Below are 14,217 nucleotides of genomic sequence, written 5' to 3' on the forward strand. Positions count from 1 at the left end.
GGAAAGATCCCTTGGAGAAGGGATAGGCTACCCACTCCAGTATTCTTGGGCTTCCCTTGTGGCTCAGCTGGTAAAGAATCCACCTGCAGTGCGGGAGACCTGGGTTCGATCTCTGGATTGGGAAGATCCCCTGGAGAAGGGAAAGGCCACCCACTCCAGTATTCTGGCCTGAAGAATTCCAAGGACTATACAGTCTACGGGGTTGCAAAGAGTCAGACACGACTGAGCAACTTTCACTTCACTACCTTACTTTTATCTGTCCACCATTCCTTCTTTTATGGAACTGCTACTTTAAACAACTGTGGTGGAACTATAGGTTATAATACTTGCCTCCCCCAGCCACTGAAACAGGCATGTGACTCACAGGTGTCCAATCATAGTCTTCCCTGAGATTGATATATGGTGGTTGGGAGCAAGAATCCTCTTTTGCAGAAGTTGGAGGATATAAATCTGGAGCTGCCATCATTTATCTTATTCCCCATTCAGAGTCTGACTACAGAAAGAGGCTGAAGGGATGTGCAAAGTTGAGAAATACAGACCCAGTTGAGTCCTGTGACTAGTGGACTTCCCAGCTACATAAGCTAATACATTCTTTTTTAAAATTAAAGCTAGGTTGATTTGAGATTTTATCACTTGCCATAATGAGAGTCCTAAGTCATACAGAACATATCACAGTTTTAAACAGTATTATTGAGATATAATTTCCATACCATACAATTTACCCATTTACAAATTTTTAATTATATATTTACTTGTATGATTATTTGTTTAATGTCTCTTTTCCCCATTAGTTCCATGATAGTAAGAATCACACCTAAGTGCCAAGATACAACCTGTCTCAGAGTATATGCTCAATAAGTATTTTTCAATGTATAAATGTATGAGTGAATGAGTATCCTGTGCTGGATGGTTGGGATAATGAAAACAATTAGACGTAACCCCGACTACTGCTGAGGTGTAGTGTGAAACAGACATGTAAATAGCTGAGTTCTGGTAAGCAGTAGAGAAAAGCTCAGGAAGTTCAGTAGGACTGAGATGGGTTACCTTGACCTACGCAAATCTAACCAATTCATTAATGCCCTCTTTAAGTGTCTTCCTAAACTCTGTACTAAGAATTAATCTCACTTCTGTCTTTCTACATAAATTAGATAGATCTTTATTGGCTCTGTGTGTGTGTGTATATATATGTGTGTACGCGTGTGCACTAAATCACTTAAGTTGTATCCGATTCTTTGTGACCCCATGGACTGATTGTAGCCTGCCAGGTTCTGCTGTCCATGGGATTTCCCAGGCAAGAATACTGGAGTGGGTTGCCATTTCCTCCTCCAGAAGATCTTCCTGACCCAGGGATCAAACTGGCGTCTCCTGCATTGCAGGCGAATTCTTTGTTGCTGAAACACCGGGGAAGCCCCTTTATTGGCTCTGCTGCTGCTAAGTCAGGTCAGAAATGCATAATCTTAAGCAAGAACTTCATGAACCTATGCTGAACTTGACCTATCTTGAAGAGTTATGTTGAGAATTAAAAGAGATAATTAACACAAAGCATTTCATAGACTGCCTGGCTCAATATATATTATCTATTATTATAATATTTGCTGTATAGTGAGGTTAAGTGGTCAAAAGTGCTGCTCTGGAGCCAGAATTCTGACTCTACCTGTTACTAGCTATGTGATCTTAAACAAGTTACTCAACTTTTCTGTGCCTCAGTTTTCTCATCTCTACAAGAAATGTACCTAAATTAAATTAGGTACTTTTAAATTACATGAGCATTACTTTAAAACACTTAGAATAGGGCCTGGCACATGGTAAATACCTAATAAATGTTTAACAAACTCACCTTTTAAAAACATTAGTCATAATGACTTGGTATGCTGGCTATATTTTTTCCTAATATAAAATTAACTCACCTTTTAAAAACAGTCTTGTTTAACCTTAAAGGGCTTGAGATGCTAATTATATTTTTTCCTAATATACACCAAAATATATACATAAAATCATCTTGAACACCCAGTGACATGAATCTCTTAATTGGGGAAGCGCTAATCTAGACTCACACAACCCAATGAATTTTGGTTCCCTAAATACACAGGGCTGTTCCTCGCCTTTGCCAGTGTTATTCCCCCTGCCTGGATTGTCCTTGCCTTTCTTCCTCACTTGACTGCTCCTAATTATCTCCAAGGCCTAATTTGGAGTCAGGGAGCCTGACTCCTCCAGCTCTGTTTTCCTTGCAAATCAGGGACTTCCCTGGTGGTCCAGTGGTTAAGAATCCACTAGCCAATGCAGGGGACAGGGATTCAATCCATGCTTCAGGAATATTCCACGTGCTGCAGGGCAACTAAGCCTGTGCACCACAGCTACTGAGCCCAAGCACCCTAGAGCCCATGCTCAGCAGCAAGAGAAGCCATCACAATGAGAAGCTCAGCATCACAACTAGAGAAAGCCCAAGCACAGCAACAAAGACCCAGTGCAGCCAAAAATAAAATAAATTTAAAAAATATTTTAAAGACTTTCAAAGCAGAAATAGAGACATAGAAGTAGAGAACAAATGCATGGATACCAAGGGGGAAGGGAAGGTAGTAGGAAGAACTGGGAGATAAAGATTGACACATATACACTATTGATGTTGTTCAGTCGCTAAGTCGTGTCTGACTCTTTTCGACCTCATGGACTGCAGCATGCCACACTTCCCCGTTCTTCACTATTTCCCGGAGTTTGCTCAAATTCATCTAACCATCTGCTGCCCTCTTCTCCTTTTGCCTTCACTATTTCACAGCATCAGGGTCTTTTTCAATGAGTTATCTCTTGATACGACACATAAAATGGATAACTAATGAGGACATACTGTATAGCACAAGGAACTCCCTTGTAATGTACTGTGGTGACCTGAATGGGAAGGAAATTCAAAAGGGAGGAGACAATATGTGTATGTATGGCAGATTCATTTTGCTGTACAGTAGAAAATAGCACAACATTGTAAAGCAAACTGTACTCAAATCAATATTAATTAAAAAAAAGACTCAGCATGGGCTTCACGTTCTCTGACCCAAACTGAATAGATGCCTCCTCTGTGTCCACAGCCCCTGGCGCATCCTTCTATCACAGCACTGATCACCTGGCTTATCACAGTTTCTGTCTCAGACCAGGGAACATAGCCTATTTTGCAGCACAGTACTTGGCATGGAGTAGGAGCTCAGAAAGTCATAATTAGAATGAAGTAAAATGAAGTAGCCAAATACTTGACTCCATAAAATTTTAATCAAAATATATTTTTACAGTGTTTACTCACTGCCAGACCATATGCCAGGCACTATGGGTATAAAGATAAACAAGACAGATAAGGAAACAAGTGCACCCAAGGGAGATGGGTACTGTGACTGTTGCATGCATAGGGTACTCTAAGTGGGGGAACCAAGAAAAGAGCTGGGGGAGGTGTGTTTTGAAAGTTGAGTGAGGGTTCAACAGCTAGATAAGAGTGGGAGATGGGGGATAAAAAAGAGCCTTTCAAACAGAAATGGCAATGTTGGTCCAGGGAAAGTGCAGGGCATCTCACAGACAGCAGGCTGAAGGCATAAGATAGCCAGAGGTCACCCATGTGTGGGCTTCGCCACGTGCTTACTGTCCTGTGAACCATGGGAATGGGTATAGACACATTCTATGGGCCCTGAGGACACCTGTGATGGGGTAAGAACCATCAAGAGCCAAATGGCCCACCCTCCCTATTTATTAAGCACCTTCAGTGTGCTGATTTCTATTCCAGGCCACACTGGAGAATAGGAGAGGGAAGAAAGAAGTATACAATGCTCCGCTATACATGTCCTCATAATATACATAATACAAATATATACAACACAAATTCACACTTGTATATTACACAATTTATCCACCTACCAGCCCAAATATCTGAACTTCAAAAACTGGCAGAGAATATAACTTTAAACTCCCTTCTCCTTAATACTTACAGCACTGAGGTTGTGAGAAATACTTAGGGAGACGGCTAAAAGCTAAGCAGTACATGTATTCTTCTAAAAGAAGACTTATCTAAGGTGATCCTATATTAAACCCCAATAGGGAAAAGAAAAGAAAAGCTTCTCTTTTAAGCAGGTGTAGGTAGGTGTCCCACTGTGTGGCCACTAAGACACACCTGAGACACCTGGGTGTCAATGGAGCACAAGGATCAAGGTGCATTAACCTTGCAAAAAGAGCATCATTGAGCAGCATGTTTAATCTACATTGTCTCGTGACTTCATACAGTCACCTTTGCTGTGAATTGTATTTTGGTGACAAAACATCAGTTTACACTGACAGAAACTGTAAGACACAGCCTACGATATACAGTGTTGTAGTTGCTATACAGGATGCTTAATATTAAGAACATCATCACACTCAACATATAGAGTCTGTTCTACAGTTGCCAGGCTTCCCAAGTGGTTCAGTGGTAAAGAATCTGCCTGCCAATGCAAGAGACACAAGAGACGTGGTTCAATCCCTGGGTTGGGAAGATCCCCTGGAGAAGGAAATGGCAACCCACTCCAGTATTCTTGCCTGGAAAATTCCATGGAGAGAGGAGCCTGGCAGGCTACGGTCCATGGGATCACAAAGAGTCAGATACAATTGAGCATACACACACTCAGTCTACAGTTGTCAGTGGAGAGCAGTGCTTCTCTGGAATAATGGGTTTGTTTTTATCTTAAAGACCATCTCTGAACCATGTAACTGATTATGTTTCTCTCTTTGCAATGGTTGCTAGGAAGCTCAAAGTGACTATTTCAGTCCAGCTCTTGCACATGCCCCAAACTTACAAAATATAGTTATCTCACCCCTGGCCTTCTCTTATGTTCTCCTACCCTTGCCTTCTTTCCCTTTGCTCCAATTGTCTCATTTTTTGGTTGATATACTATGACAATGTTATAAGATACCTCAAATACTTTGTGGAAGGAACTGGTTTAAAAAAAAGATTTCATATATTTAAATTTTATTTATACATCCAGTGTAACAAAATATACATGTATCATAAATAATGCATTACCTAGAATTCATTAGCATGAAGCCCACATGTATATGCCCTAAATATGAAACAACACACACAGAGCACATATGCACATAATTCAGGGTCACAGCACATCCTTAATGTCCCAAATACAAACACACACTTTGCCCCACTCCATTTGCCCCACTCCAGTGCACACATGCACCCACATGTGTCATGCACATACCAAGCTGCTCTGCGAGGAGCCGGCCCTTCTCAGTGGGAACAACCCTCTCTTCCTCCATATCACACTTGTTCCCCACCAGGATGACCTGGGCATTGTCCCAGGAGTAGGTCTTTATCTGAGTAGCCCTAAAGAGAGACAGGAAGAGGACTGTGTTACCGACACCCTCCTAGGCCAGAAAGGACCCCAAGAAGCTCACAGAAGCCCCTTCAACAAGGTTGCAATCCCACAAGCCATATGTTCAGGCCAATAAAAAAACCTTTTCTCGACAAGTTTTTGAAAGTGAGCATGTATTATTTCTATAATGAGAAATAAACTTTTAAATAGAGGAAATAAAACCAGACCTTTATATAGAGCATACATTTTTTGGGAAGCAGTCCCAAACACCTCAACACCTCACAGGTAGGAACAGTTACCCCCTCTTTGGTTTCCCTACACCTTTACTGTGGCATCTGTTATTACATTTGGCTGGATTTATCTGTCTCTCCTTGAGGGCAGAGATAGGTTTATTCTTTTGTATATATAATTTTATTTAGGTATTTATTTTTTATTCTTGGCTGTACTGGGTCTTTGTTGCTATGCCAGCTTGTCTCTAGTTGCAGCGAGTGGGGGCTACTCTTCAGTCCCCTGCACAGGCGTCTCATTGTCGTGACTTCTCTTGTTGCAGAGCACAGGCTCTAGAGAGTGCAGGCTTCAGGAGTTGCAGCACATGGGCTCAGTAGTTGTAGCTCCCGGGCTCTAGAGCACAGGTTCAGTATGGGGCATGAGCTTTGTTGCTCCACAGCATGTGGGATCTTCCCAGACCCGGGATCAAACCCATGTCTCCTGCAATGGCAGGCGGATTCTTCTGCACTGAGCCACCAGGGAAGCCCCATCTTTGTAGTACCAGCCCCCCGAGCATAGAGCACAGAGAAGTCAGTGAATGTCTGATGAAGGAAGAAGCCAGCAAATAGTTAATCCTGAAGCAGATCTAAATAAACTCTGATCCTATCCTGATACTGACATTCAATCTAACTCAACCTTAACTGCAGACTGGACCAACTACCAACCCTGCTCCTCAAGCTGATTTCACTACCCATCTTCTCTTTAAGGGTGAAAAGCCACTTCATCAATGGATGGAATTCACTCAACCACCATTTGTGCTGAAACTACAGAGAGCCAGGTTCTGTGCTGGGCACTGAGGTTTAGATGGCAGATGGGTGCTAGGCTGGGACCAAGTTTCCCAGAGGCAAAACTGAAGGTCAGAGCTTGGAAAAGACAGATAGTCTTTAGCCTCAAGGCAGGGACCTGAAGCCAACTCCCTGTGCCTTCTGTGCCACTCTTCTGTCATCTTCCTCCCTCCTCCCACCTCCATCCACTCTCAGCTCCTAGATTAGCAACTTAGGTTATTCTTGGAGGAATCGTCACCAGGTGTTAAAGTCACTGTGTTCCTGAGGCAGGATGAACAGGGACTGATGGAGAAAGGGAAGGAGGTCAAGGCTGGCAGGGAATGGGCAGTGTGGAGATACTTAAAGAAAGAGCTAATCTCTTCATGATGGGAGGTGAGGATGGAAGGAGATAGAGAGAAGGTAGAGGGAGGAGGAGGGAAAAGTCATGACTGGAGGGAAGGGAGAGAATAAGAAAGGGGAAAAAACAGAAGGAAAAAGGTATAATGAGAGAGGAAGAGAAAAAAGAGGGAGGAAAGGAGAAAAAAAGGAAGGCGGAGAAAAGGAGTTGTTAAAAGGAAACAGGGAGAAAGGAGGAAGAAGGGGATGACCAAGAGGCTGAGAAGGAGAACACATGTGTGACAGGCATGTGGGTGGCACCCTAGACTGCTGTTCAGAACTGGGAAGTGGGGGTAGGCAGCCTGAAAGGTCACTCCCAGCTCAAGGCTCCAAGGAACCAATGGCGCCTCACATAGTCATGGCAACTGTTCCTTGGCAGAAGCGAAGTCTTCAAAGGGTAGCTGTTGGGCAAAAAAGAGCAGAAGACAAGCTTGGCACTGGCCAGCACTGCTGAGCTGTGCCCAGCCTGCTCTGCCTCTCTGACTGTGGATAAGAACCAGGCACAGATTCTCCATCTTCCACATTCTTATCCTCTCCACTGAATAGGGACACCCAGTCCTGGCCTTCCCTCTTCACCTCTCCTTCTCTTCATGCTCCCTTCTCCTTGTGAGTAATTTTCCAGGGAGAAAGAAGTAAATCAGCAGTCTCCAACCTTTTTGGCACCAGAGACTGGTTTGATGGAGGCAGTTTTTCCAGGATCGGGGTTAGGGGGGTTTAGTTCAGGCAGTAAGGCAAGAGATGGGGATGTGGCCTGGGGGGTTGGGGGCCCCTGATATAAGTTGCTCAGAGGCTATACCTCTAGGGAATTGTGTCAGATTCTATTGTATATTGAACTGTTATGAACTTGACCCCCACCCCCCAGCCAAGGGATACACTTTATAGGAAAACAATATGTGGATTAATTTAGTACTCTGTCCAGAATGATTTTTCCTAAAACACTAATCTGAACCTGTTGTTTCCCAGTTCAAATGTCCTCACTTACAAATAAAATCCAAATTCCCTACCCCAGCACATAAAATCCTTCATGACCTCTGTTCTTCTTACCCTCTCACCTACCTTCTTGCCTTTGCACATCTGTACTCTTTTTCTGCAACATTCTTATCCATTTGTCCCTCTGGCTAATTCTTGTCCATCTTCAAACTGTAGTATGTATGTCAGCAATTCCAGGACACATTCCCTAGCTCCCCAAGCTAGGTTTCTACGGCCCGGGTACCACTCTCATCACTGCACCTGTCCCAGGATACTGTCAGTGCCTGCTCACTGATCTATCCTCTCTGCTCATCTGTGAACGTTGTGAAGACAGGAGCCACATCTTATTCATCTGGTTTTCCCTAACACATAGTGTAGGGCTTAGCACATGCTAGAGTTTCATGAACAATCTGATGAATGGATGAATGAATGACTCTCATACCAGTCTTGGACAGCATTGAAAGATTCCTCATTGGTGATGTCATACATCAGAATGAAGCCCATGGCTCCGCGGTAATAGGCTGTGGTGATGGTCCGGTATCGCTCCTGCCCAGCTGTGTCCTAGGTGGGAAAACGAAGGAGTCAGCCTCACAGAAAGTCTGTTTTTGTTTCTAAAAAGTCCCTAGGACAATTAACTAATAATCCAAAGTATACTTAAGGAGCATCTATTATTTATCTTGTATTTGGTGACTATAATAAAATGGTTTTTGAAACATCATAGAAATGAGTAAGAAAATAATTAAAATCCCAGTAGAAAAATGAGCAGGAGGAAAGAACATTTCACAAAAGAACTGTAAATAGATAATTATTATATTAAAAGATTTTTCTTTGTTTTTAATTATAATTCCTGTTACAGACAAGGATGTAGTAAGATGTACAACCTTACACCTTGTTTCTGGGAATGGAACTTGGTTCAGTCTTTCTGGAAATCAATTTGGAAGTCCCAAGAGTATTAAAAATATTTGTACCCTTTGGCCTGGAAATTTGTCCTTCTAAAAACTTTTTTACAAAAATAGAAAATCAGACTAACAATATTTATGCACAAAAATTTTGGTTACAACTCTATTTAAACAGTGTAAAACTATCATTAACATATATCCAACTTTAGAATGGTTATGTGTTTATTTATATAAGATGGAACAATGCTTGTATGTGCAATGTAATGTCAGTTTCATAACGATATTTGCAGAGAAGAAAACTGGAAAGAAACACGTCAGAAGGTTAATAGTGACTATCTCTGTAAGAAAGATAAGAATTATCAGGATTTTCATTTTCTTCAGGTATTTTTATTGTCTCTAATGCTAAACATGTATTATTTATACAAGGAGAAACAAACATTTTCACTAAAAAAAATATATGACTAAGACAATTCTTTATCTCAAGCAGCTCACAGTCTAGTTGCAAAGACAAACACAAACAAGCTAAGCCAAACCCCATAATAAAGCGTTAATGGAATACGCTGGGGTGCTTCACAATGTCCACAGAGTCCTCGTGTCAGGGACCAATCAGTCTTTTCTGTATCATTATAGTTTTAGATGTGTGATCCTGGAGCACATATAAAAGATTTCTTCATATATTACCTCATTTAAATTTTATAAAAAGTCTCTCAGAGGTAAGGATCAGTATTTACATTTTATAGTTGAGAATGCAAAACTGCAGAGAGGGTAAGTGACTTTCCAAGGACACAAAGCTGGTTAAAAAAAAAAAAGCTATGTCTTAAATCTAGGGATTCTGATTCCAAGTCTGATGCACATATCATTATACCTCAGTCAATGAAACGTTTATCCACAGGCATTTACTGAACACTACCCGTAATGATATTAAAAACAAATAATGGGAACAAAAGAATTATAACATGCCATATTAGTACATATGTTGCATCTATTATCCACAAACTTTAGAAAAACCCTGTAAGGTACATATTATTACTCCCACTTTACAGTTGAGAAAACTGAGGTTCACAGAGATTGTCCATCAAATGTAAGAATCGGGATTCAAAACAAGTCTGTCTGTCTGATTCCTACACCTATTTCAGTATGTCACCTTGGCTATGAATCATAATTTGTGTGATACAGAAATGGAACAAGCATCACCCTTGCCCTCAGGAAAGCTCAGCAAAAGTATAGAGGTGGCTAAGACATACCACCAAACTCATAATTAGCAATGTCATCACTATCAAATAAGTGGTATAAAGAAAATGTGTCACACAATTCAGATAAAGTAGAAATATGGTGATTTAGGGTAGTTATGAAAGATGTCAAAGCAGAGATAGTGCACCAGTTAGGATAGACTGGGTTACTCAATAATAAGCAATCTCAAAATCTCAGCAGCTTCAATAACAAGGTTTTATCTTTCACTATTTTTACATATCCATTAAGAGTTGGCTGGGTGCTCTGCTCTTTGTCTGCTTCATTCCAGGATAATGACTGACAGAGCAGCTATGAGAAGGAAAGAAAGTATCTGAGTCATGTTTTGGCTCTTCCATTTTTCTTGTTCACTGACCAAAGCAAGTCACACGCCCACACCCAAGAAAGCACAATCCTATAAAACGCCCAGGAGGAGAATGGGAAATGTGGTAGATGGCATAGATGGCACAACCACTCCCACGGATGGGATCTCTACAAGTCCGGCAGCATTACCTAAAGATGCGGTTACTTGGTAATAGAAGGAAGACAACAGGGATTTTCCTAAATAAGAATTTTCCAAGCAGAGAAGTGAAGGAAAGGTATTTTTGCGTAAGGAAGAGTTTTTTCCCATGACTACTCCAGAAGAACTTAAGGAATTGTGGGAAATGAGTAGGCAATGAAACTAGAAAGAGCTTTGAAGGCAATGCTACAGAATTTGAATTTGATCTTTTTAGGATCAAAGATTTTGAGGTACGATATTAACATGATTTTATCTGAACTTTAGAAAGATCGCTTTGACTGTGATGTGGAGAACAAACTGGAGGAAGTAGACATGGGAAGCAGGCAGGCTGGTTGGTGAGATCTTTGCAATGGCTCTGTTCAGTTCAGTTCAGTTGCTCAGTCGTGTCCGACTCGCTCAGGTGAGACCTAAGAAGTATTTGAACTAGAGTGGTAGCAGGGCGGATGCAGTAGAAATAGATTCAACAAGTATTTAAGGGGTGACTTACAGACATGGCAAACAAATCAGTTATTTTTCTGGCAGGGCTCAGCTTCTTCATGTCCTGTGCAATTCAGCTCTGACCCAGACTTGCACATTACTCAGCAAAACAAAGTCTGCATTTAACACATCCACCATCCTTGAAGAGCATTTGAGTCACCATCTCCTGTTTGTTGAGCATGGTTTGGGGGTGTCTTACTCTTTACTTCAAGCAGCTTATCAGAGTATTGCTTCTGACCACATACAGTACTTCTCCCTAAGAGTTCTGGCAAATAGAATTGTATCCAGCTCATGGATTAGTATTGGAGGAGGAAATGGCAACCCACTCCAGTGTTCTTGCCTGGAGAATCCCAGGGACGGCGGGGCCTGGTGGGCTGCCGTCTATGGGGTCGCACAGAGTCGGACACGACTGAAGCGACTTAGCAGCAGCATGGATTAGTAGTGTAGAATGAATGAGTAGATGGGTGTAATGAATGAGTAGTGTAGAATGGGTGAGTAGATAAATGAATTAAAAAATGAATGAAGAGATAGATGAGTGAGTGTGCATGAGTGAGGGTGAGTGAGTAAACATCTAACACAGGAATCTTAGGCACTAATATTAGAGAGATACTCCTGTTATATCTACACAAAAGCTCTGTGCGTGGGTACCTATGAACCACTGCAGCAGCGCTTACCTCTACTTCCTGAACTCCTCAGAGCCAACGAGACAGATGAGACTCTTTCTACCAGTGTACAGGCTCAGGCCCCAAATCTTGTTCTATAGGGTTTAGAACTAAGCCACCTGTCCAGACTAGGGATCTAAAGGCCCAAGCAGGATTTTTGAGCACTGCCAGCAGGTCTCATTTCTCCTCACTCCACCTGCATTATACCACTTCTTTGTGACAGTTTCCAGTCTCCCATCTGTACCTGGAGTCTGGACCTGTGCTCCATCTCTTTGACAAAGAATCCTGCTACTCAACTGATGCCCAGTTAATTGGAAATCCTGGTATAGAATAATAAATAAGCTTGGACAAGGAATTAGTTTTACCTCTACACTCTCAGTGCCTTGGACTATGCACACATTAGGGATTCAATCACCACTTGCTAAACAAAAAGGCCATATAGTTTTGAGGTTAAGAGCGTGGTCTTTCGAGTTAGACTTCTGGGTGTAAACCCCTATTCTAGCACTTACTAACTTTGTGACAATGATAGGCAGCCTCTAAAATAATTCACAGTGATTCCTGTGTCCTAGTATTCACGCTTTTGGATAATTCTCTCGTGGGGCAATTTTCCTTTTGGGGCCTTAGTTTCTTCATCTATAAAGTAGTCTATAACAACAAACTTATAACATCTATAACAATACCTATTTCACAAAGTTACCACAAAGATTAAGAAAGTTATTATATCCAAAATGTTTGGAACAGTTCCTTATACAGCATGAGTGCCACTTAGGCATTGTTTTTGTACTTCCACAGTCAGCCCTAGGAGCAAGGCCAGCTTCCCAGGGTCTGCTCAGCAGGACTGAACAAGTCTCATGCCATGGGCCACCCTGCTCTCATTCAGACCTGCTCAGGGCAGCATCCATTCAGGGTCTAAATATGATTTGTCATTGTTTAGTTGCTTAGTGTGTCTAACTCTTTTGCGACCCCGTGGTCTGTAGCCTACCAGGCTCCTCTGTCCATGGGATTTTCCAGGCAAGAATACTGGTGTGGCTTGTCATTTCCTTCTCCAGGGGATCTTCCCAACCCAGGGATCAAACCCACATCTCCTGCATTGGCAGGTTGGTTCTTTACCACCGAGCCACTTGGGAGGCCCCTCAATATGAAGCTTCCCTCAAAGAGCAGAAAATGGACAGACAGAAAGGGAATGGATGAATTAAGAGTTGAGCAGGCTTTGGTCTGACTCATAGTTTTTCCTATCATTAACTGTGTGATTTTGGATGGCTTTGTTTTTTCATCTCTCTGAAGCTCAGTTTCTTCACAATTTGAATGAAAATAATAATACCTACTTTGTAGGGTGTTTAAGTAAGATTTTTTTAAATGTCTAGCTCATACTAGGTACTCAAGTATAGGAGTATTTGTCCCTTGTATTATTATTTAACTTTTCTAAGGCTTAATTTCCTCATTAATAAAGTGGTGACAATAATATTAGTCCTTTTCTTTAATTTTTTTTTATTGTGGTAAAAGTCACATAATATAAAACATACTATTCTAACCATATTTAACTCTATAGTTCAGTGGCACTAAGTACATTCACATTGTTGGCCAACTCTCACCATCACCCTTCCCCTGAATTTTTCATCTTCCTAAACTGAAACTCTGGACCCCATTAAAACCAACTTCCCATTCCCTCCCCACCCCTGACCCTGACCCCTAGCATCTACCAATGTACCTTCTGACTCTATGAATTTGACTATTCTAGGTATCTCCTATAAGTGAAATCAAATAGTATTTGTCTGCAAAATAATAATACCAGTCCTGAAGTGGTTGTGTGAGGATTAGAGATAATGTATTCATAGAGCTTGGGAGAGTGCCAGGCACATAGTAGGTGTGTAATAAAGCTTATAGTAGCTGTGCTTATTACTGTCGATGTTGTTTTTCACCTAAAGAAAAGCAAGGTTGGAAACAACCGTCCAGCTCTCACTATCCTGTGCTCAATGGAAAGTAGCCCAGAGAATCGCTCCTGAAACTCCCTCTCTCTTTTATTTTTAAAAATCACTTTGATGAACATTGATTCCCCTCCCACTGATGAGAGTCAGAAATAGAACCAAAGAGGAGACAGGAAGGAGGGGAAAAAAAAGAGGCATGACTCACTGTCTACTTGAAGAAGGAGATCGTGTCATCAAGAGCAATTGATTCACTTCTACGAAGCAGACATTCATTGAGCTCTTCATATGGGCAGAGCACGATGCCAGAGACTGGACACAACGATATGCAAGCCACTGGCCTGACAGACACGGGGGCCAGGGAGAAGGGAGATAACATCAACTGAACACCTACTATGTGCCAGGCACTTCAATAAGTGCTTCAAAAAAAAAATTGCTTCATATATGGGATCTTATTATTTGTACTAACCAAATAAAACCTGCTAAGTGCCAGGCACTATGCTAAGCACTTTTCCTATTTTACTTAATTTTCAAAACAGCCTTGAAATACTGTTATCTGTACTTACAGATAAGGAAAATTTAAATAACTTGCCTAAGATCTTATAACCAGTTCATGGCAGACTGCGATTCAAACCTAGGTCTTATTTCAAAGCCTGTGCTCTTCCCAGAAGGCCTTTGCTGTAGGTTATTCCTCTTAACTATTACATCAGCCTGAAGCAGGACAAGTTTGAGTCCCCATTTTATATATGAATTAACTGAGGGTCACAGAGTTTAAGTAACTTGCTAG

General features: G+C 41.6%; 1 protein-coding gene across 1 annotated transcript in view; it reads right to left on the minus strand.

Annotated features, from left to right (window-relative positions):
• Positions 1-14,217, minus strand: part of RAB3B (RAB3B, member RAS oncogene family) — a 69,345-nt gene that overhangs the window by 14,329 nt on the left and 40,799 nt on the right. The window contains exons 3-4 of the mRNA XM_010849764.1: positions 8,166-8,284; positions 5,214-5,338 (exon numbers count right to left, since the gene is read on the minus strand). Of these exons, the coding sequence (XP_010848066.1) occupies positions 5,214-5,338; positions 8,166-8,284 (244 nt within the window). The remainder of the gene's footprint in view (positions 1-5,213; positions 5,339-8,165; positions 8,285-14,217) is intronic.

The sequence above is a fragment of the Bison bison genome, unplaced genomic scaffold (genome assembly GCF_000754665.1).
Source record: "Bison bison bison isolate TAMUID 2011002044 unplaced genomic scaffold, Bison_UMD1.0 scf7180017851016, whole genome shotgun sequence".
In the NCBI taxonomy this organism is placed as follows: Eukaryota; Metazoa; Chordata; class Mammalia; order Artiodactyla; family Bovidae; genus Bison; species Bison bison.